This window comes from Talpa occidentalis, unplaced genomic scaffold (genome assembly GCF_014898055.3).
Source record: "Talpa occidentalis isolate TD23 unplaced genomic scaffold, MPIMG_talOcc4v2.1 talOcc4.12, whole genome shotgun sequence".
In the NCBI taxonomy this organism is placed as follows: domain Eukaryota; kingdom Metazoa; phylum Chordata; class Mammalia; order Eulipotyphla; family Talpidae; genus Talpa; species Talpa occidentalis.
The window spans coordinates 59,957,979-59,981,096 of NW_023601212.1; the positions used below are offsets into that span (position 1 = coordinate 59,957,979).

The window sequence follows — 23,118 nt, forward strand, 5'->3', positions numbered from 1 at the left end:
CCCTCCCCCAGCGCTTTCCGTCCCTCACGCCCCCTCCCCTTTCTTCTTTTCCTCATCTGTCGGCAGGAAGGCGGAGCCCTGCGTCACCCGCGCACTCGTGTCCCCGCCCACAATGCCGAAGGGGGCGGGGACGAGGAAAGGCGGGATTGAGGAGAAGGGGCGGAGTCGAAGCCTGCGGTAGCGAGAGCGTGCGTCATGACGTCATGAAAAGACTCCTTATATACTGGCACCTGGCCGCCATCTCGGTCTTTCGCGACTGGGAGTCGACGTTGGCTGTCTTTGTGAGTTCCTCATTTTTACTAAAAATAGTCATTTTCTGTCGAGGCTTTCATGTTTTGTCAGCTAAAGTCTCCTTAAATTGGCAGGAGTTTCTAGGCCGCTCGCAAACATTTGCGTGGTTCTTGAGTTAAGATGGTGGAGGATTGCGGGGGGAGTGCGGACGCGACCCAGATAGGGCCGAAGTGCGGAGAAGCTCAGCTCGCGTGCCCTGCCTCTGATGAAGTCTGCGTTGGTAGGGACATCTGAGACTGTTGATGAATGCCAACGGCTCTGATGGCGGTGCACGCCGAGTCACCTAGTGGGCCTTTGGTTAATAGCCTTCGGCGTTAGATAAGAGAAAAGCGGTAGTCCACGTGGTTCTGCAGTTCCCGGTGCACCCTTTTTTTTTTTAAAACGGGTTTTATAAATTATTAGAATTACTGTAAAACCATGCAAAGTTTGAATATAACTTAGAGCAATATGACAAACTTCCAAATCTTTTCTCTAGGGCCGCTGCTAGACAAGAATGTTGGGTGGCTTCTGATGGCATCTGATGGACAGGTAGGACACCATCAATGGCAAGTGTTAATGTGTGTTGAGGTGTCAAAGCCTATGATGGTGTAAGAGTAGTGGGCAGAAGGGATTTCTGAAAATTTTGTATTCTGAGGCTTAAAGACTTAAAACGTTAGTGTTTCCTAGCAGCACAGCCTGCTTCATTGGGTATTCTTTGTCTTTCAGTTCTGTGACAGCTGGATGAGAACAGCTTCCTGGGTAAGTTACTGAACTTTACAAAGGAAAGTTGGCATGAAACCCCCCCCCACCCCCCAGCGTGCCACAATGATGACATTTATTTGCTACTCTTGACCGAGGGGATGACGAGAGTTATTACCACCGTATCTTAACTGAGGCACACAAAGTGGTGATGGAGAAAATGAAGGTTGCACTTGGATTTACAAAACGCTGTTTCTTTGCAGGTCGTAAAGCACAAGCTTCTCACAGCCATGGACAAACATGTGAGTAACTTTGTGTTCTGTATTTGCTCAGTAATTTGCAAGTTATTTAGGTATGCTTCTGTCCATTGGGGTTTTTCCTCTTCTGAACAACCTTCTGTGAAATTTTATCTTTAATGAGGGAAACCTGAGGAAACAGATACTATGATGGTTGCATAGTTCAGCAGATTGAATTATGAAGAGATGTACCATTTGTCTGATGTATCTGGAATTAATAAAAGTTGCTATTTGGTGCTCATAACAAACCTAATACTGATCTGTCCTTTCCTGTTTGTATAGGCACTAAATAGAATTCGCTGGAGAGTGAAGTGGTAAGTAAATTTATAATCCAAATAAGCAGGGAAACTGGCAAACAGGACCCTGACATTCATTTTAGGGTCCTTAATGGGCAGGAAGCAGTTTTACCATGAAGTCCTTGATGGTGTGCTGCATACATTGAATAAATGCCAGGTCCTTGTTTCTGTTAACTGCTTAGAGTGCTGTCACAGTTGGTAAAAGCAGCCTATGTGATGATAAGCAAATGCTGACTTACCATGAGGGTATTAATTAGCTCTATCTGATGCTGGCTTTTTTTTTTTTTTAAAGATCTGGGTGAGGAAGTTTACTTTAGGCTATTACAGAACTGCTCTTTTATTTCTTAGGTGGACTTGAGTCTTGGCATGTGTGTACCAACTTTTTTTCTGTAAGTATTAACATTTAGTAGACTTGAAACTTACTGAGAATGCTTGCTTAAGTACAACGCTTACTTTTCAAGCTAATTGCTTACTAGCCTTCCTGCGCTTAGTTAATGAATGCTGTTTAGCTGAGCATGAGCTGAATGGGGTTTTTGTAATGATGTTGAGCAAATGTCTGACCTGAATTGAGCATGTAGACAAATTTAACACTGAAGAGAACCCTGGGACAACTGATTCTTACAGAATTTTGATATTTCGCAATTTATTGACATATATTACTTCTTTTCTAGCTATGGGGCTCGTGTGGATGGCTCACTTGGTAAGAAATGAAAACTTGGCACCTCTAGCACCCCATATAATAGAATGCATTGATATTAGTATTCTTGGGTTGCAAAGTCAGTGACAGTTTAGCATAACCAACCCTTAGTATTCTATTATGAAGTTTAAAAAATGTGGTTTTTTTTTTTAGGTGCAGATTATATACATCTTTAATATAAAGGTAAGTGTCTTCTAATGTTACATATTTACTAAAGCAAGATGCTGTTGGTGATGATTTTTAAAATTAACAGATGGGAATCTCTCTGAAAAAGAATGAAGATTTATAAAAACTGAAACAGTATCTTGGAAATTTTGCAAGTCTGCCCATTATTGCTTATTACTAAGTAGAGCTGAATTTCTGCAGATGTGAAGAGAACCAGGTTGGGGTTGGCTGTAAGACATGGAACCACTGAAGATTAACCAAAAGGTACAATATTTTCAAGTTCACAAGTTGAATGATAATTACATAGTTCAGCAGACTGTCTAGCCGATACAATGATGATTACATAGTTCAGCAGACTAACAGTGACGAGCACTTTTAAGTCTTTCGCTCCTATCTGATGTATCGGCTACAACTAGTTTGTAGCATAAAAAAAGGAATTAGTCATTTTATTGTCCCACAGAATGTTCAGGGTTTGGCTTAGATATTCTGTGCTGTTTTGATTTCATTGGAGAACTGCAGATTAATTTAATTGCATGCTAATAGATAAGCTTTTATTTTTTTTTTTTTAAAGTATTTTGAAATTCCATCTTTATTTATTTATTTATACATACAAGCACTGGGTACAGTCAGAAGCGCGGGAGGGTGAGAGAATTCACCAGAGCCAGAGCGGGGAGCGGAGCAGGCAGAGGGACCGAGGCACACTGCTGAGGGGAGCAGCGGGCGGCAGGAGAGGTCTGCGCGCCATGCGGGATCCTCCTCCGGTGGCCAGGGAGCAGCCGGGGATCGAACCAGCACTGCAGAGGCTGCGGGCAGCTTCACAACCCAGCTGCGCCACCGGGGAGGCCCAATAGATAAGCTTTTAATTGCATGCTAATAGGTAAGCCAGAATGAGTTAATTTTCTAAACTAAACAAACATGACCTCTTAAATTTCATTATGTGAGCATTTACACTGTAGATTTGACTAGTGGTAGAACCATTATCTGTGAATTGTGCAGGATAGGTTTCACTGCTCTGAGTGAATAATGGAGAGGATTGAATAGTGCAAATTTTACATGAATGGTTTCTTCATCTTGAACAGGCAGACCTTCTGTTTCCCTGGAGATTGCAAGGTAAGTCAGTCTTAGGTATATGTGCCAATTTAGAATGTAACCAGTGATGTGATGATTCTGCCAAATGAAACAGAATGATATCACTCAAAACCGTTCCATTTTGATTCTGAGGTTACTTTGCTAATTTTGGGGTGTGGTGGTGGTTTTGTTTTTTTTTTTTTACCATAAGTAATGTATACTCTTTATTTCTAGGGTCTTTAAGATGGCAGTAATCATGGAGTTTGTTGAAAGGTGAGGCTTGAGAATATCAGCACTGATAATTAATGCAGAATACATGATGATCTCACCCCAACTTGAACTCTCTCACTGATAATATGATGACAAATAAAGATCTGATATTCTGTATTCAAAATTAACCATATTAAAATAATGGAAATGTGGTTAAAACATGACTTCTTTGTTGCAGAGAGCTGTGTGGATGGATGCTCATGGGATAGAAGATTAAATGGACTTGATTTTTTTTTAATAAAACTTTTTACAAACATCTTAGTGTAATTACTTTTTAATATAGTGGGTTGAAAGGAAATTTATGTATACGAGAACTGGGGTACAGGCCAGAAGTGTGGGGGGTTGAAAGGATTCACCAGAGACAGAATGGGGAACAGAACAGGCAGATTGACTGAAGTACACTGCTGAGGGGAGCAGTGGGCAAGGCAGGAGACATCTGCTATGCCATGTGGGTAAGCTCCTTGGCAGTAACTGCAGACAGCTTCATAGGCTGCGTCTTAACCCCTTGCGCCACCAGGGAGGCCCAAAACATTTCTTATATATTTTTTGCATTTTTTTCATTTTTGCACAATGTATATCTTTGTTATAGTCCCCTTGCAATTCCCACCTCCCTTGTTTTGATCCCACTCCCTTCTTTCTCCCACCCCCTTGTGTCTTGTTTATATAGTTGTTGATTTTGATTTTTTTCTTTATTAGTCTGGTCCCTATTTAGGTTTTCTAAATTCCTGCTATGAGTGAGAACCATTGGTATTTTTCTTTCTGGCTTATTTCACTGAGCATGATCCCTTCCAACTCTCCATGTTGCTGCAAATTGCATGAGCCAAAACATGTATTTTTAAAAAGGAAAGTGCTTATGATAAAATGTGGTCAATAGCTAAGGCTATTACAATGTCCTTGTTTCAGAAATGTCTTAAGAGCAGTAATGGAATGGTTAATAACTAAGTAGCCAGTGGATTGGATTTTACAAAGATTAAACCATCAGTCACTTGTCACTTAGTTTTCCTGACATTTTAAGAGTTTTTTGTTTTTTTTTTTAATATAGAGGCATGTTTTCTTTCTTTCTTTACTTGTTTTGTTTTTTTTTTGTTTATACATGCACTGGGTACAGTCAGAAGCGCGGGAGGGTGAGAGAATTCACCAGAGCGGAGAGCAGAGCAGGCAGAAGGACCGAAGTACACTGATGAGGGGAGCAGCGGGCGGCAGGAGAGGTCTGCATGCCATGTGGGACCCTCCTCCGGTGGCCGGGGAGCAGCCGGGGATCGAACCGGCGCCGCAGAGGCCGCGGGCAGCTTCGCAACCCAGCGCTCAACCGCTGCGCCACCGGGGAGGCCCGTTTTCCTGACATTTTAAAAGGCTAACTTGCAGGAAAGATAATCACATAAACAAGTTCTTGGTCACCTATTAATTTCTTAGTCAGATCCTGTTAAGAACCACCCCCTGCTCTTGCTCTCACTTGTTTTTCATACCACTTATTCTTGGTACTTTTTTATTCCTAGAAGGTAAAGTGAATTAGGTTTGGTCTGTCAACATTTTCCAAGCCTACTATTGAAAAAAGGCAGTATGCAGAAAGCCTGTAGATGTGTTTGTGAAGTAATTACATGAGCAGAGGAATGCAGCATAGTATATATCCTGTCATAAAAGAGCTGGTGACTAGTTTGGGGAATATGCCTGCTTGAAATCAATTCACAAAAGTAATTACTGAGAATTTTGAGAGACTTGGTGAATACACATTTGGAATGCTTAATGTAAGCTGTTTTGTTTAATGCTATTTATGACAGCTAACTAACCTCTAAAGACGTTTACCTGAGGTCATGTACATGTATGTTGTAAACTGATTATGCTATTGAGGGAGTAACTGAAGTATTCAGACATTGATCCAGAAACGCCCAAGGCTGAACTTAGAATGGGGAAAATTGGCTTGACAGTGTAACGTTTGCGGTGGGTGGAAGGTTGGATCATCGTTCTAACAAAATTTCCTAAATTCAGGCTTCGGCAGGCTCAAGTGCCAGGTGGGGTGGTGGTGGTGTTTGGTACTGTCATTTCTGGTCACTGGTTTCCCAGATTTGTACTTCAGTATCCATATAATATGTTCCCTGGAAAATTGTACTTAATAGCTTTGAAGTCCATGTAAATTCTTGGCTGAGGGAAATGGAAATAACCCATGGAGTTGTTCTCAATCTTACTGCAGAGCCAAAAATTGGCAATTCTACTGTGTTTCACTGTATATCTTGAGTACATTAGCAGGATTACTATGGCATGATCTCAAAGCTGGATTCTAACCTAAAAACTGCATATTTAGTCCTTCAAATGTTCCATCTCTTAGGATAAGTTGGCTTTTCAAATTTATAAAATTTACAATGCTTTTAGAAATATTTGGGCTTTGAAATAAGACATCTCCCCTCTTACTGCTGGTGTAAAATGTGCAGGACTATACAGATAAAATTTAGGACAACTCTTGTATAAGTGACTATTTCTCCCCAGTCATACTTAAATGAAAGGTCAACGTTAGCTAGGGGCTATAATCTACCATCAGCAATGAGCTGCCATCATTTGTTTGGACTGTTCGCTTTTAGTAGGCTTTGCCAGTTGATTAGGTTGGCCTCAGGGCCTCTTGTGTATGATGTCATTTTAATGTACGGTACAGCAGTGATACTGTCTCCCCTCCCAAGCTACTTCTTCCACAGTGACTCACCTTTGTACCCTGTGCAGTTCCTAAGAGACCCAGAGGTTGGCACATACCAGTCCATTTAGTAATTCATCCAAAAGATGAGTACCTAGTGTGTGAACCAAGTGGTGTTTTAGATACTGGGCATAGATAATGCAGAGAACAATAGAAAAATAAAAATACTTTGTGGAGCTTACATTCTAGTGAAACAGTATGTTAGATATTAAAGTGCTAGAGAAAGCTAAAGCAGAGAAGGTGGGGTGTGGGGACCAGAGAGTACAGAAAAAGCAAGGATAACCAGTATGGGTGGGACAGGGAGATGGTCAGTAAACAGCTAAACAGCAAGTGGCAGGTATGGAGGATTTTGGAGGTCATGAAGAATATATTTTTCTCTGAGATGAGAAACTACTGGGGGATTTTGAACAGATGTATGGCATAATCTGAACTTCACTGATGAGCTGCTGTGGGGGAAGAATAAGCAAAATGGTTAGGAAGATTTTCTTTTTTTTTCTAATTTTTTTTTTAAAAGATTTATTTATTTATTTATACAAGCACTGGGTACAGTCAGAAGCGCGGGAGGGTGAGAGAACTCACCAGAGCCAGAGCGGGGAGCAGAGCAGGCAGAGGGACCGAAGTACACTGCTGAGGGGAGCAGCGGGCGGCAGGAAGGGTCTGCGCGCCAAGTGGGACCCTCCTCTGGTGGCCGGGGAGCTGCCGGGGATTGGACCGGCGCCGCAGAGGCCGCAGGCAGCCTCGCAACCCAGCGCTCAACCGCTGCGCCACCAGGGAGGCCCAGGAAGATTTTCTTTTAATAGAGGCAGAAGGTGGTCACCTGAATCAGGTAGCCTGGAGATGAGAAAGTCAAATGCTGGTTATATTTTGAGGTAATGTTTCTACAGTTGGCATTGAGCAATGTAAAAGTTATGAAAGACAACCAAAGCCTGGAGACTGTTTTCTATACACTGAGGAATGTGGCCACTGTGACAGTTTTGATTCTTCAGGGGGTAATTCTGGGATAAGAGAGCAGCTGTATAGATGGATTGTTTTAGCAGTGCTCAGAACATAATACCATTAGACTCATCCATCTTCCCAAAAAGGAGAAACTATTCTCAACACAATGTTCTCTTTAAATTACTGTGTTGTTGCTGGCAGTTGCTTACCTTGTTTTTTAAAAGTTGGAATAAAAAAATCTAAATCCAGGGCCTCCCTGGTGGTGCAGGGGGTTAAGACTCAGCACTATGAAGCAATCCATAGCCACTGCAGCACAAGTTTTATCTCTGGCCAAGGAGGTGACCCACGTGGCACAGCAGACTTCTCCTGCTTCACCCACTGCTCCCCTCAGCAGTGTATTTTAGTCAGTCTGCCTGTTCTGTTCCCCACTCTGCCAGTGGTGAATCTTCTCACCCTCCACACCTCTGGCCTGTACCCCCTGTTCTTGTATGCATAAATAAATCTTTAAAAAAAAAATCTAAATCCCCAGGAAAATTGGGTTGGTTGGATTTGAAGTAAACTGGGCTTCCAGTTTATAATTGGTTAGGGTACATTAGTGACATTGCTCTGGGTTTTAGAATAAGTTTTTTTTTCTCTGACAGCTGGTCCAAAAAAAAATGCTGATGATGTCCAAAGTAATAGGGTATCTGAGATGCCAACAGATTGACATTTGGGACCTGGAGGCTTTGGTATTTGTAGGTTAGAAAATAGTCTCTAGGGTTTGGGTGTCTGTTACAACTCATTCCCAGGATGGAAATACAGTATTTTGGTCAGCACCAGGCTCTTTTTAGTAAATAGTGAATTTGTTTATAACGGTAACATGTGACAGGTGTTCAAAATTGTATTTTCCTATATAGTTTATTTTTAAAGATTTGTTTACAGGAACTGGGGTACAGGCCAGAGAGGTGGGGGTGAGAGGATTCACCAGAGATAGTGGGGTAACAGAACAGGTGGATTAACTGAAATACACTGCTGACAGGAGCAGTGGGTGCTGCACCATGTGGGTCACCTCCCTGGCGTGGGATTGAACTCTCATTGCAATGGCTGTGGATAGCTTCATAGGGCTGCAACTTAACCCCTTGCGCTACCAGGGAGGCCCCTCCTATACAATTTAATAAATGGTATCTCTGGAAGTTTTCTCCACTGAGAAAGGCAGGCAGTTTTGGACATCTTTTCTCCCATGAGGACACTGCCAGCAAAGATTTTCTGGCTCTAAAATAGACCCAGAAATGGGGAGAGACTGGATAAAAAGAGATATAAAGGACAACTTGGGAAAGCACTGAAAGATATAGATGCCATTTTTTTTTTTCCTTTTACAAAGTCTTTTAGGCATGATAGATTACTCCTGGAAAGGAAGTCGAATTTATTTTCAAACAAAAAGGTGATAGTATTGCATTGCTTAAAGCACTTATAAACACAGGCAGGGATACAGAACTGATACTTAAGTGTTCATAAATTATCAATCAAAAGAATGTCAAGGCAAAAGTAGATGATCAAGTAGAAAAAAATTCAAAAACATTAATCAAAGCCTTGTTCCCATTTCATAATTCATTAGCTTTTGTGTCCACAGAAAAAATCAGAAATGAGCTGTTATTTTTTTATACATCTGAGGTTAGTCTAAGGTCAGTTAATATTTTCAATTACCTATGACTGGGGGAACGTGTTATTCAGCGATTTTTTTTTTTTAATAGAAATAGAACACTGGTTCATGGAATTACTGTTTTACAACAAATCAGTTTTGTTTAATCAAACTATAAAATGCATATAGATGTACTAGTATCAGTTAATAGATACTATCTTAAACTTGTGTAACGCTTTAGTTTTTCAAAGCATTTTCACTCATTTTCTATACATATTCTGTGATTCTGGCCAGAGCCTTATGAAGTAGCCAGGGCAAGTACTGTTTCCATGTTACATAAGCAGCAAAGGAGGTGGAAACAGGTGATGTAGCTAGTTCAAGGTGAAACACCAAGATTTTGTGATTTTCACTTCAGTGATTTTTGCATTATATCATCTCACTGCGTTATGTTCACAGTTGAAAAATCACTACCTAGTTTAACAGACAGGGTTCTCTTGGATTGTAAATTGACCCTCTATCAACCAACTGTCTATAAGGGCAAGCATTTCCCCACATATCAAACATGATTTGATTACTCAGTCTTAAGTAAACAATCTATTATCTGGGTATGAAAAACATGATTAGAAAATACTAAGCCATCATATTACTCCAACAAAGAGCAATCTTTCATCTCTCTCCAAGTAAAAAGGAACTTCAAAATTCCAAACAAAAAAATCCTAATAATGCATGTCAACTCAAAATTTTTTTCTTCATTGTGATGAAGAATGTTGCCTGGGTTCCTTCCACCTAAAGATTTGATTGTTAGATCTGTGGCAGACCTCCTGCAGATCTGATTTTAGCCTTGGGAAGCAAAGAGGACAAAACTCAGAAGTTCAGCTCTCTGGATAGTGTGAATGGTTCAACGAGCTCTCTTCCATTTCTGTGTCTGTTGGCCAGGAGACCTGGATATGATAGGGCTTCAGTTCCTCCGGAGGGACAGAATCTGGGGCATTGCTCATGAGGTCATGCCCCCGGAAGGATTTTGGGAAGGCTATGACATCTCTGATACTTGGTGCTCCAGTGACAAGGCATATCAGTCTGTCTAGCCCTGTGAGTAAAATATAGAAAGTTAACAGATGAGAATATAAAGTTGGGAGTGACTGAGTTTTCATAGAAGTTCTAGAAAACCTTGAAAGAATCTTTAACAAGTTGCAGCCAAGCATATTACCTTGCCTTTATAGGAATCTTGTTGAGAGAGGTTCTTTTCTATCTTATTCTGAGAAAATACTCAGGACTAATACACACATGTTACTGGGATTAACAGTCAAAACAATCAATATTTTTTTACTAAGGTCTTAACAAGGGCTTACTAAAAGTCTAAATCACCTTACTAAATAAGGTGAACAAAATTAGGTGCTATGTGGAGACTTCAAAAACAGAAGTCCCTGAGGTGGAAGGTAGACAATACAGGTGAGCTTCCTAGAATTTCTCTCTTCCATGTTTGATAAAACATACAAGGTGAACAACCATGGCCACCTGAACGGTCCAAACATTTCCCCTTCCTCAAGCAGTGCTTTCCAAGTTCCTTTAAATGTGTTTGTGACCCACCAAGGATTTGAACAATATTGACTTAAGGCTCTAGTTTCATTCTTTTTAAAGTCTTTCAAATGCAAACTATCAGTTATGGTTTCCCTTTGTAACTGCTAAAGTATACTAAAAATATCACTAAAATACTGGGTTGTTGGAAAAATGCGTCATAACTTTTTCAACAACCCAATATAATCAAATTCTTGGAGAATTCTTGGGCTTGCCCCATACCCTCTTATCTGCATTCCATGTGGGCTAGGAGACAGTACTATTTACCTAAAGCAATTCCTCCATGAGGGGGCGCCCCACAGTCTAAAGCCTGGAGCAGGTGGGAGAGCAGTTTTACATCTTCCTGAAATTAAAAAGATATTTCAATTTAAATTCTAAATGCCACCCTATAAACTTAGGTGCTAAAGGAAAAAATATAATTGAGCTAAAAAAAATCTTAGGAGGTTTAAAGTTTATAAAAAAATGGCAAGTTATTAAACATGAGTTATTTTTATTCTTTTGCATAGACGATCTGGGGTATAGGTGAGAGATGTTGGGGGGGGTGAGAGGAGTCACTACAGACAAGAGTGGGGAGCAGAACAGGCAGATCTACTGAGATAGACTGCTGAGGGGAGCAGCAGGAGGGCAAACAGGAGAGGTCTGCTGAGCCATGTGGGTTAGCTCCCTGGCCAGGGTTCGAACTCCTGCAGAAGTGGCTGGCAATAGATTGATAGCACTGAGACTTTAATACCTGTGGCACCAGGGAGGCCCTGAAGTCAAGTATTTGTCTTTAAATTTCTGACTAATTTTGCTTTGCATGATCCCCTGGAGTTCCCTCCATTTTCTTACAAATGGAAAAATTTCATCTTACCTTATAGCTGGGGTTGAATTCTCCAACTCTGCTGTCAAAAATAAAATTCTTTTACCCTATCTCACACCTGTTAGTTAATCCCACAAAATCGGATGCTCTTGGGCCATCTTTCTGACACCTATCCTAGCTATCTATAGAATCATCAACAAATTGCAAATTCTTTTTTCTACCATTGTATAGACTCTTTCTTTAAAAAATTCTGACCATCCCACTCTCTTTCACTAAAATCTACCTACCTGATATACAACTAAAGTAGTATCTGTTATGGGCCTCCCTGATGGCTCAAGGGGTTAAGCACAGCACTGTGAAGCAATCCACAGCTTCTGCAGCACGAGTTTGATCCCCGGCCAGGGAGCAACCCACATGGCGCAGCAGACCTCTCCTGTCTTGCCTGCTGCTCCCCTCAGCAGTGTATTTCAGTCAGTCTGCCTGTTCTGCTCCCCACTCTGTCTCTGGTGAACCCTCTCACCCCCCTCACTTCTGGCCTGTACCCCGGCTCTTGTATGCATAGATAAATAAATTTTTAAAAAAATATTTATTTATTTATACAAGCACTGGGTATAGTCAGAAGCGCAGGAGGGTAAGAGAATTCACCAGAGCCAGTGCAGGGAACAGAACAGGCAGACTGACGAAATACACTGCTGAGGGGAGCAGCGGGCGGCAGGAGAGGTTTGCGCGCCATGTGGGATCCTCGCTGGTGGCCGGGATCGAACCGGTGCTGCACAGGCTGTGGGCAGCTTCGCAGCCCAGCGTTCAACTGTTGCGCCACCAGGGGAGGCCCACATAAATAAATCTTTAAAAAAAATTAAAAAATAAAGTAGTATCTGTTAAATGATAAAAAATATTTTTAAATCTATCTTTCTAGCATTATCAACATTCTCAATCATTTCAGACTATAGAATTCCTGTAGGAGTTTGGATTCAAGAGCCATTCTTGGATTCAAATACTCGCTCTGCTTACTTTTGGGCATGTGACTTTGAACAAACTGATTAATCTGCCTATTTCTCATCTTTAAAATGGGCAGAATAGGGCCTCCCTGTTGGCGCAAAGGGTTAAGCACCACACTATGAAGCAATCCGTAGCCTCTGCAGCACAAGTTCAATCCCCGGCCAGCCAGAGAGAAGCCCACATGGCGAAGCAGACCTCTCCTGTCTCGCCCGCTGCTCCCCTCAGCAGTGTATTTCAATCAGTTTGCCTGTTCTGTTCCCCGCTTTGTCTCTGGTGGATCCTCTCCCCCCCACCCCCCCACATCTCTGGCCTGTACCCCAGCTCTTCTATGCATAAATAAATAAATCTTTAAAAAAAATGGGCAGAATAAGGGTATTTATCTCATAAAGCAACTGTGAGGATTAGATGTATTAAAGCATATAAGTTATTGAACAGTGGCTAAAGAAAGCACTAATAACAGTTACTAACATTTACTTTTTAAAATCTTACACTACCAAGATAAGCGGACACTGTAGCTAATGAATCCTTTCTTCAGAATGAATTTTAACAAAATGGGCAAATATTCTAGAAAAAAAAATAAGGTTGGAAGATGATGTTACCTTTAGTAATGTTGCCAGGATATAACGCTGTAGCTTTGCATCATGAATTCGGATAGAACCACCTCCAATCTCATTGCCGTTTAAAACCAAGTCATAGTGTTGGCTGCGGACCTAGAAGATTCACAGAGCCTTTGTGTTAGAGAAAATTTCTGGTTTTCTGTTCTATAGATTGAAAATACTGTAGCTACTTAAAGGACATTGTATTAACCACTGTCTCAAATCCAGCAGTTCTTCTAGGTTTTCATGAACTGGGTCAGAATGGGTAAACTGAAGTCTTTGTTTCCACATTTCCTTTTTTATTTGGAAATATAGGTATGGTACCTTTTCAGGCTCAGCGTATAGGAGGTGAATGTCACTGGGGTGGGGAGCAGTAAATGGGTGGTGGGCTGACTCCAGTTCTCCAGGATTTTCTTCCTTTGGAAGGAAAAGTGGGAAATCCACCACCCAAAGGAAAGAGAACAGAGCTGGGTCACGGAGCAACACTCCTCTTGCTTCTAGAAGGTCAGCACATTCCAGTCGTAATTTTCCCAACAAAGAGCACTACAAGTAGAAATGCAAACTTGAGTTAACTGCTATAAAGGGGATAGCAGCAAATGACACAATCTGGATTCTAAAGCCAGGCTATCTCTGAGAAAGGACTAGCTAACCAGTAGAGAAGACACTCAGCCTCATAGAAGGCAAATATGTGAGGTTGATCTGAGTGCAACACAATTGGGAACGACTGTCAGACTTAGCCGACTGGGTGAACATTGGAGAACAGTGATTGAGAACACAGGTATCCAAGCTTGACAGACCTATGTCCGTATCTCAGTTTGGCTAACTTCTCTATCCCTTTTTCCATAGTAAAATGGGGATAAAAATATCTACTCAAATATTGTTGTGAAGATTGAGGTAAGATATGTAAGGTGCAAGATAAATGGTGTCTATTATTTCTTGACTGCTCTCGAAGGGTTGTGGTAAGGATTTGATGAGTGCCTGCTACATAGTTAGTGTTCAATAGATGTTGGCTACTACTTGAGAGGCAGTATGGTTTAGAAGTTAATTCAGGAGAGTGAGTTTTGGAACCAAACCTTGTGGGATAGAAATATGCCTCTTTCACTTCCTAGCTTGTGAGAATCAAGCAAAAATTTAACCTCTGGGCCTTGGTTTTATTCTCTTTAAAACATTATCAGTACTTTTCTCAATTGCATTAGTATGAGGAGTAAATGAGTTAAAATACACGAAGTACAGAACAGTGCTAGGCAAACAGAAGAACTTAATGTGTTCACTATGACAAACAGGGCTTCCCTGAGAAAATAGAAAACAGAGAAATATGACTGGAGATATAAATAGAGGTGTCACTTTGTGGCCTTCTACTTTTTTTTCCCTCCATAGTTTCATAATATTATCAATAACAAACAGATGCATTAACATGCATTAACAAAATGTGGGTAGGAGGATATAGTTGGCACTGAGATGGAAAACTCAGATTAAACCTTTAGATACAAGCAAATTTAGAGCTCTTCTAAGTGTCTAGAACTATTAGTTTGAGACATTAAATTAACTCTGAATGAACATATTTGAATAACCAGGAACTAACTGTCCAATATTAAATTGGCCTTATAAAAGAGCTCTGTCTATATACTATAGATATTCACAAAATGTGAGCAAATGGTTTATCAAAAGACATTTAGTACAATTAGTTTTCAACACCCCTTTGGGGGTCGTGACCTTGTATCTTACACTTACATATCCACTCAGTGGACTTTCACTGTATCATATTCAGGATGCTAAAATTATTTCTCCTAAGTCTGGTTTCTAGGGTCTTTCAAGGAAGCCCCAGTAGGAATTAGAATGGTATCTTCCTGAGACAATCTCTAGCAGTTTTGGTTTATACCAAGGGAAAGCTGAATAGCCAAATGAATTTGCAGTAGGATATTCCAAGTTCTTTTATTTATTTACTTAATTAATTTTTTTTTAAGATTTATTTTATACAAGAACTGGGGTACAGGCCAGATATGTGGGAGGGTGAGAGGATTCACCAGAGATAGAGCGGGGAGCAGAACATGCAGACTGATGAAATACACCGCTGAGGGGAGCAGCGGGTGAGACAGGAGAGGTCTACCGCGCCATGTGGGACCCTTGCCGGCCGGCCGGAATTGAACCAGTGCTGCAGAGGCTGCGGACAGCTTCACAGAACTGCGCTCAACCGCCTGCACCACCAGGGGAGGCCCTCCAAGTTCTTTTTTAAGAATTACATTGGCAATAAAATTTGTAATTAAATAACTTTCTTTACTATTGCAGGGAAGAGAAAGGCAGTGGGTTACATTTAGCTTTGAAGCTGAACTCTTGAAACTTCCTTTGGAAGAAACAATAAGTAAATAGAGTAAGCATACAAATGAGAATAATAAACCTAATGAAGGAATGATGAGCCACTATTACTAGGAGGACACCAGATTACACTATAGTGCAAAAAGGAATTTATATCATGCTTGACCTACTTAGTATGACCTATATAGTCAGTCATATTCATGACTGAGTTTTATTCCACACTTTGGCACATTTTACAATGGGTCTCTACTGCTGAATTCAGTCTTCTATACATTCCCTGAGGAGTGGTGATTAAATTGGCAGCACTCATCACCTGACACTGGCTGTTCTTGAGCAACAAGGGTTCTGCCTTTACCAAATGAAGAATGGGTTATCTGCAGCCCGGTAGCCCTCCAGCAGTCTGATATGTCCAGTTTCAGGAAGATATTACATGCAAAAGTTTAGGACTACCACATTTTCTTAATCTGCAATATCCTGAAAATGAAAATATTTTCATGGTTGTACAACAAACACCAATAGCCCTCTACCTATGTGATTTTTTCAATCAGAATGAAATTAACAGTCAATTTCAAATATGTGTTATGCACACTGGAAAGAGGCATGAAGCCAGCATTAACGTCATTGACACTTGGTGGTGATATTTCTTACTGCTTTCTTGTGCTCTCCAGCAGTTAGCAGGATCACATCTTCCTCTTGGACCTCCATTAGTCTGATTAGTTCCAGATTCTGTTCATCCTTTATGAACTTAACAACTGGAGAATTCCAATTTCTATTGGCTTTTAAGAATACAGGTAAGACTTCCTATAATAAAGACAAAGATTTATTCACATTTTTAGAAAATGTGGGGTTGATTTATTTTTCTCATAGTACTAAGATTTCTTGTTCCCAATAGAACAGAGCCTCCATGAGATTATTATCTAGTCCTTCCCTCAGCCCTTCAAAAAGATACTAAATGGATAAAATTATGCTAAAGGAATAAAAAAGGTAATTTCACAATAATGAGAAAGGAGAGTGTCAAGAGTGGGAAGAAGTATTAGCAGAGAAAGGATTTCTAAAAATTTTGAGAAGTTGCAAGTGAATGGGATAGGAATGATTAAAGAAGCAAGAGGCAGGAAGGTCTGGCTTAGAGAATAATGGAGCAATGTATATAAAATTTTGTATTCTCCTTTTCTTACAAATCATTGCAACATGAATATTTCTCCTGTATTACAAACTTTAGGGGACAACGTTTTAAAAAGGAACTTTAAAGTAAATTCCTTTGATTATACCTAATGTATTTCATCATTCCCATATGGTTTCATTTTATTCCTGTTATAAATGACACTACTATGTTATAAATTAGACTAGAAGATTACTGACTCAAATTTTTTTAATTATTGATTCCACAATGGCCAAAACAATTCATACTTCTAGTGACAACTGTAAGAATGTCCACTCCCTATCCCTGCTCTTCCCTTTTATTCTACCATTCCCTAAGGCAAGCGAACAAATGTGCTTGTCAAAAGGTATATCTAGAATTTTAAGAAGGTTATGGGATGTTTTCATTTAAAGCTTGAGCACATGGGCTGTATTTATTTTTCTTACTTGTTTATTTAAAAAGGCTAAGGTAGCACTTTCACATTCATTCACATTAATGGTAGAGTCAACTGTCTGAGTTCAAGTTTTACAATTATACCTGAAGTAAGATTAACTTACAAAAAAAGAAAACTGAAGAATGATTTGAAATAACCAGACCCTCAAAATAAATAATAGCATTAGAGTTCAAGCACTTATTAGTTAGAAATGTTGAATTTCTATTTTTTTTAAAAGATTTATTTATTTATGCATACAAGACCTGGGGTAAAGGCCAGAGGTGTGGGGGGTGAGAGGATTCACCAGAAACAGAGTGGGGAACAGAAGAGGCGGTTGACTGAAATACACTGCTGAAGGAAGCAGTGGGCAAGTCAGGAGAGGTCTGCTGTGCCATGTGGGTCCCCTCCCTGGCTGGGGACTGAACTCATGCTGCAGTGGCTGCGGACTGCTTCACAGTGCTGTGTCTTAACCCCCTGCACCACCCAGGAGGCCCTGTATTTCTATTTTAACAACTTTTTTATTGAGGTAACCTTGGTTTACAGCACTGGATATATTTTAGGAGTATAGGTTCAAATTTCTTCAAATATATGTTACCATACTGCCCCTACCCCCATAGCATCAATTGGAAAAATCGAAATCTAAACAAAAGGGAAATAAACTGCTCTAGTTAACTCCTTACCTGATTAAAATGGTCAGTTGCAATTTTTTTGATGGACTCAATGTCCTTCCTTTTTAAGTATTTCTGATAAAGGAAAACCAAAGGAAACTAGTCAATATTATGACAGTTTCATAAATATATTTATGATATTAAATAGGATATAAATATATTTTGTCTATCCACAACAGGATTCAATAGAAACTTAATTTCTGCCACCAAATGACAAATTATATATTATATATTAAATAATTATATATTATATATTATATAATATTTTATTTTGGGTAAGTGTTGTTTTAACTACTAACCAGTATTTTTAACCATATCCACTAACAAATAGCCAAAAGACAAATTTTTAAAGGTTGTTACAGGGCTTATTTTTGTTCAATTATGCAGGTCTCACTGGAAATGGCTATGGATATAGTCCACAGAAAATTACATATGCAGGATAAATATTAAAACAATAACTTTAAGAAAATAAAGAAGATTCAGAATGAGTTATTTCAGGTTTCTGAAACGTCTTTATATCTTATTTTTTTCTAAATTATCTCAATGAGACACTATGGTTTTTATCATTAACTGTAATTCTTAGGGTACTTAACTGGGTATGGGAGATACAAATGATGAAAACATAGTTCACAACCCTGCAGTTCTTATAATCTACTAGGGGAAGAATGGGCATACTCTAATTGGAGTAGATAATATATGTCACATATAACTTACCTCAATACATTTATTATGTCTACAGTAGAGTATGGATACTAAATTATTTTCCACTCAACGTAAGGAGTGGGGTACAGGTCAGAGGTGCGGAAGGGTGAGAGAATTCACCAGAGCAGAGCAGGGAGCAGAACAGGCAGACGGACCAAAGACACTGCTGAGGGAGCAGCGGGCAATGCAGGAGAGGTCTACTGCACCATGTGGGTTTCTCCCTGGCTGGCCGGGAATGGAACCCATGCTGCAGAGGCTGTGGACAGCTTCACAGTGCGACGCTCAACCCGCTGTGCCACCAGGGAGGCCCAGGAGCATCATTTAAAAGGAAAAAAGGCTCTATATCTGAGTATAAACGTGTATTTATATGATTTTATTATTTCCTACTTATATATAACTTTAGGGACAATGTTGAACTTTATATAAAAATTTTATTTAAGAGAATTGTTCTTTCTTTTTTTTTTTTTTTTTTAAAGATTTATTTTTATTTATTTTATACAAGCACTGGGTACAGTCAGAAGCACGGGAGGGTGAGAGATTTCACCAGAGCCAGAGCAGGGAGCAGAGCAGGCAGAAGGACCGAAGCACACTGCTGAGGGGAGCAGCGGGCGGCAGGAGAAGTCTGCGGGCCATGTGGGACCCTCCTCCAGTGGCTGGGGAGCAGCCGGGGATCGAACCGGCGCTGCAAAGGCCGCGGGCAGCTTCGCAACCCAGGGCTCAACCGCTGCGCCACCGGGGAGGCCCCCAAGAGAATTGTTCTTTCTGAAGCTTCAATATGCCAGCATTGAACATATTTACACCCCAAATATACATTCTAGAGAAAACAGTGAGTTGCGCTTCACTTACTGTTCCATCAGGGATACGTATGGCTTTGACGCTTCCTTGGGGTTTACTAAGTGCATCCTGAAGAAACTCAATCTCTGTGTTTCTGAACACATCACTGATATCTACAATCTGGAAAATGGATAACAAAGAAAGGTAACTATACGTGAAGTAATTTTGATCTCAAAACATTTTACAAACAACATTCTAAATAAGAGTATAGCTCTTAGTAAATTAACATTAACAGAGTGCATTCATGGAGTATGGGATGGGCACTAAGGCCAGTGCTAATATTAGCACTAATATATTATTCATTAGTGTTAGTTAAATCCATCATGACAACAGAGTAGGAGGTGGGTACTCTTGTTATCTCCAACTAACATAACCAAGACAGAGAAGGAAGTAACTTGTCTAAGCTGACAAGTTATTTAGTGGCAGAGCCAGAATTTAACCTATGTAGTCTGACTAACCTATGTAGTCTGACTTAAGAAACACTATTCATATTACAAAAGCTAAAAAGAGGAATGGTTAAGTTGGCAGCTCTAAGTAAGCAGTCATGATTTTTTGTGTATTATATTTTTGTCATTCTAAGAACTGAGCTTTATTCATAGGTCAGCAAAATTAAATTTCTAAGAAATCTGCGCTGTGAACTAAGACACAGAAATGTCATTAGCATTACAAAGATGAAAGGATATTGCTCTCTAAGAGCAAATTATGAGAAGTTTGATAATGGAAACAGCTTATATAACTTCTACCTTTACTGAAATACGTACAAGTTTTAGTAATTTGAGTAAGCGTTATATGTTTGAGCTCTTTTATAGATCAGGGAAAAAGAACAAATAATTCCTCTTTCATATCAAAATTTATTGATTTGCCATTAGTTTGCAATATTATATAATTTGGGGATTATATCATGCCTCAATATGTTCATATGCTTCCTTCTCCCTCCACTAAAGCCCCAGTGCCCATATATTATTTCATTATCCCCTCTAACTTCTCTCCACTGCAGTAGCTAGCATGTTTTTTCAGACTCTAGATTTCTTTTTGTTGTGTTTTGCCATTTGTTTTTTCATTATTTATATTCCACAACTGAGTCAAACCATCTGGTGACTTATTTCACTTAGCATAATCACCTCAAGATCTAGCCATATTATTCCAAAAGACACTGTTTCATCTCTTTTAACAGCTGAGTAGTTAAGAATAAATAACTCTTAATCATTTGCTTCCAAGTGTCATTTTGGCTTAAGAAAAATTGAAGAGGAAAAATAGTCATTTTTTTCCCTTCCAAGTTACCAATAATATCCTTGTAATTAATACGTTGTCAGTAACAAAAACTTTATTAAGAACCCTGCTCTTGGTACACAGTAGATAGAAAAAAAAAATGTATTGCAAAGCTAGCATGCTATTATTCTTTCTTGCAATAGCTTGATAACAAAAAGTATGATCTAACACTTCTCAGCTTTAACCAGTTTGTGCTTTGAACTAAGGAGTTAAAAATATCTGAAGAATATCCTTACAAGAGAAATGTGGTTGTAAATTTTGAAGTGGCTCAAACAAAGACTAATGAACTGTTTGGAAGCAGAGTCCTGGAAATATGCAGAAAAGTACCTTCATCCCAAAGCGAGTGTCAGGCTTATCCGTTCCATAGCTGGCCAGGGCCTCAGCAAAAGTCATAGATGGAAAAGGAACTACCACAGGATCTTTGTCACTGGGCCAAGAATACTGGAGCAAACCCTCAATTAGACTCTGGATCCCTGTCTGGTCTACAAAAGACATCTCTATGTCAATCTGAAACCAAAATAACACAACTAACTTGAACAGTCACAATAGTAGTATGTATACATTCATTATTTCTCCAATTACCATTGGAATCTGCACACATATACTTAATACATGGGGGGAAGTGTTGATATAGTCATTATTGTACCCTTGTTTTATGTCAGGCACCATGCTAATGCTTTACATACATCAACTTATTTAGTTCCCATGACTATGTCATGGCTTAAGGCTCAAAGAGGTTAACCTGCCTATATATGTGAGTTTACTTAATACTGAATCTACATTTGACCCCAGGGCTCTCCTACTCAAAAGCTTATGATTTTTGTACTTAACCACAGTGATTTATGAGGTATCATGCAGAAACCATAATAGCTTTATGAAACTGCAGATTAAATATCAATGTACAGAATTGCCTTTTTTTTTTTTTTAAAGATTTATTTATTTATTTATACAAGCACTGGGTACAGTCAGAAGCGCGGGAGGGTGAGAGAATTCACCAGAGCCAGAGTGGAGAGCAGAACAGGCAGACTGATGAAGTACACTGCTGAGGGGAGCAGCGGGCGGCAGGAGAGGTCTGCGCACCATGTTGGGCCCTCCCCGGCGGCCGGGGATCAAACCAGTGCTGCAGAGGCTGCGGGCAGCTTTGCAACCCAGTGCTCAACCGCTGTGCCACCAGGGAGGCCCAGAATTGCTGGTTTTTAATGTACACATGATTTAAGAACTTTATCATACCATGAACATTAAAACACTATGAAATTTTGGCATTCCTTGGTTGATAACATACTCCTTATAAAAAGGATACATGAAATGGATCAAAATTAAATAGTACCTTAATTGGAGGTTTGTTTAATTAAATATCTGATGGATAAAATGTAACAAGAAATATTACAGTGGATAATAACTACTGCCCTCTTCTTGAATAACTGGTTATACCAAGCTTTCACCCGTAAGAGACAAATGAATATAAATGAGTACCTGAGTAAACTCAGGCTGTCTGTCTGGTCTCGAACCTTCATCCCGGTAACATCGGGCAACTTGAAAATATCTGTAATTGAAAAATAGTGTTGTTAACTGAATCATGATTTCAGGAAGCACACACAATTTCTCCCAAAAATTCATGGCATGCCAGGCTATGAAACAGATTAATAATGTTGCTTAAAGAACATAAGAAATTTCTAAATTCTTTATGATGCTTTAATCTAGTCAAACATATTGCTGACCCAGGAAAAGTTAATTATTCTATATAACTGCTTTAAAAATACATAACAGCACCTTTGGGTATTCACATATATCAGACTGGTATGCAAGGCAGTCCATACTTCTTTATACATTCTCTTCTGCTTCAGTCAAATTGAAACACCTCTTGCTTCATGAATATACTTGAACTTCCTTGTGCTAACTCTCATCTTCATCAGCAGAAAGGCCTTGCTCACGAAATTTTCTATATTTCCACAGACAATGTAATTTTAAACCTCTTAATATTTACTTTCCTACTCTTAAAGAGCAAAACAACCTTTTGGTTTTTTTTAATCCCCTGAAACATGTAATGACATAGAATTTTGCACATGGTGGTCATCAAGTAAATCCAAGTAAATCTTTTTTAAATGCTGACTACCTATTTTTAGGGTATTTTAAAAGTATTTCCAAACTCATACATTTCCTAGAATTCTTTTAAAAGATCAATTTTGTGTTTCCTTTTTCTTTTTTTCCTCTTTTCTTTTTGTGACAACTACTAGCATCAAGCTCACCTGTCTAAACCTCCAACCATCAAAAGCTGCTTAAACTGTTGAGGACTCTGAGGGAGAGAATAAAACTTGCCAGGCTCCCTGGATGGTATTACAAACTCTTTTGCACCCTTTTAAAGAGAGAGAAGAAAAGCAGAGATAATTAAAAAACAAACCCATTAGTGAAATTAACTAAAGAGCAAAGTTCCCAAATTTTTATGCCTCCAAGGCTTGTATATGGTAGACCTTAAATACTGCTTATATGTAGTAGCTATTAAATATATATAGATTGAAATGAATTCCCAATTTGACACTGGCTAGAAGAATTTTGCACATCAAATCCTATCTCAATAATTCCTAATTCATGTCGAATAAAAGAATTCTGACTCAAAATACTGATCCAGGAGCCTCCCTGTTGGCGCAGGGCTTAAAGACAGCGTGATCAAGCTATAGGCAGCCACTGCAGCACGAGTCTGATCCCCAGCCAGGGAGGTGACCCACTTGGTACAGCAGACCTCTCCTGTCTCACCCGCTGCTCCCCTCAGCAGTGTATTTCAGTCAATCTGCCTTTTCTG

At 39.6% G+C, this 23,118-nt stretch overlaps 1 protein-coding gene, 1 long non-coding RNA gene and 10 other non-coding genes across 12 annotated transcripts in view; 11 read left to right on the top strand and 1 right to left on the bottom strand.

Moving 5' to 3' along the window:
- Positions 1-106: 106 nt before the first annotated feature.
- LOC119240070 (uncharacterized) lies at positions 107-4,812 on the top strand. Its single transcript, XR_005124071.2, has 12 exons — positions 107-281; positions 767-819; positions 997-1,029; positions 1,233-1,271; positions 1,548-1,579; positions 1,910-1,950; positions 2,233-2,261; positions 2,412-2,441; positions 2,625-2,687; positions 3,503-3,533; positions 3,726-3,764; positions 3,940-4,812. It is a non-coding gene; the product is annotated as an uncharacterized LOC119240070 (long non-coding RNA).
- Positions 483-562, top strand: LOC119242432 (small nucleolar RNA SNORD74). The gene has a single exon (XR_005124444.1). It is a non-coding gene; the product is annotated as a small nucleolar RNA SNORD74 (small nucleolar RNA).
- Positions 866-928, top strand: LOC119242470 (small nucleolar RNA SNORD75). The gene has a single exon (XR_005124479.1). It is a non-coding gene; the product is annotated as a small nucleolar RNA SNORD75 (small nucleolar RNA).
- Positions 1,089-1,168, top strand: LOC119242423 (small nucleolar RNA SNORD24). The gene has a single exon (XR_005124436.1). It is a non-coding gene; the product is annotated as a small nucleolar RNA SNORD24 (small nucleolar RNA).
- On the top strand, positions 1,408-1,475 carry LOC119242467 (small nucleolar RNA SNORD77). The gene has a single exon (XR_005124476.1). It is a non-coding gene; the product is annotated as a small nucleolar RNA SNORD77 (small nucleolar RNA).
- On the top strand, positions 1,770-1,829 carry LOC119242433 (small nucleolar RNA SNORD44). The gene has a single exon (XR_005124445.1). It is a non-coding gene; the product is annotated as a small nucleolar RNA SNORD44 (small nucleolar RNA).
- Positions 2,095-2,159, top strand: LOC119242468 (small nucleolar RNA SNORD78). Its single transcript, XR_005124477.1, has one exon. It is a non-coding gene; the product is annotated as a small nucleolar RNA SNORD78 (small nucleolar RNA).
- On the top strand, positions 2,481-2,561 carry LOC119242427 (small nucleolar RNA SNORD79). Its single transcript, XR_005124439.1, has one exon. It is a non-coding gene; the product is annotated as a small nucleolar RNA SNORD79 (small nucleolar RNA).
- LOC119242434 (small nucleolar RNA snR60/Z15/Z230/Z193/J17) lies at positions 2,748-2,829 on the top strand. The gene has a single exon (XR_005124446.1). It is a non-coding gene; the product is annotated as a small nucleolar RNA snR60/Z15/Z230/Z193/J17 (small nucleolar RNA).
- Positions 3,572-3,647, top strand: LOC119242431 (small nucleolar RNA SNORD47). Its single transcript, XR_005124443.1, has one exon. It is a non-coding gene; the product is annotated as a small nucleolar RNA SNORD47 (small nucleolar RNA).
- LOC119242425 (small nucleolar RNA SNORD81) lies at positions 3,800-3,876 on the top strand. The gene has a single exon (XR_005124438.1). It is a non-coding gene; the product is annotated as a small nucleolar RNA SNORD81 (small nucleolar RNA).
- A 2,344-nt stretch (positions 4,813-7,156) lies between the features above and the next one.
- DARS2 (aspartyl-tRNA synthetase 2, mitochondrial) overlaps positions 7,157-23,118 on the bottom strand; it is a 31,582-nt gene continuing 15,620 nt past the window's right edge. Inside the window, exons 8-17 of the mRNA XM_037506452.2 lie at positions 22,568-22,674; positions 21,795-21,864; positions 20,649-20,828; positions 19,065-19,172; positions 17,529-17,591; positions 15,926-16,078; positions 13,289-13,507; positions 12,968-13,078; positions 10,838-10,913; positions 7,157-10,082 (exon numbers count right to left, since the gene is read on the bottom strand). Of these exons, the coding sequence (XP_037362349.1) occupies positions 9,868-10,082; positions 10,838-10,913; positions 12,968-13,078; positions 13,289-13,507; positions 15,926-16,078; positions 17,529-17,591; positions 19,065-19,172; positions 20,649-20,828; positions 21,795-21,864; positions 22,568-22,674 (1,302 nt within the window). The 3' untranslated portion in view covers positions 7,157-9,867. The remainder of the gene's footprint in view (positions 10,083-10,837; positions 10,914-12,967; positions 13,079-13,288; positions 13,508-15,925; positions 16,079-17,528; positions 17,592-19,064; positions 19,173-20,648; positions 20,829-21,794; positions 21,865-22,567; positions 22,675-23,118) is intronic.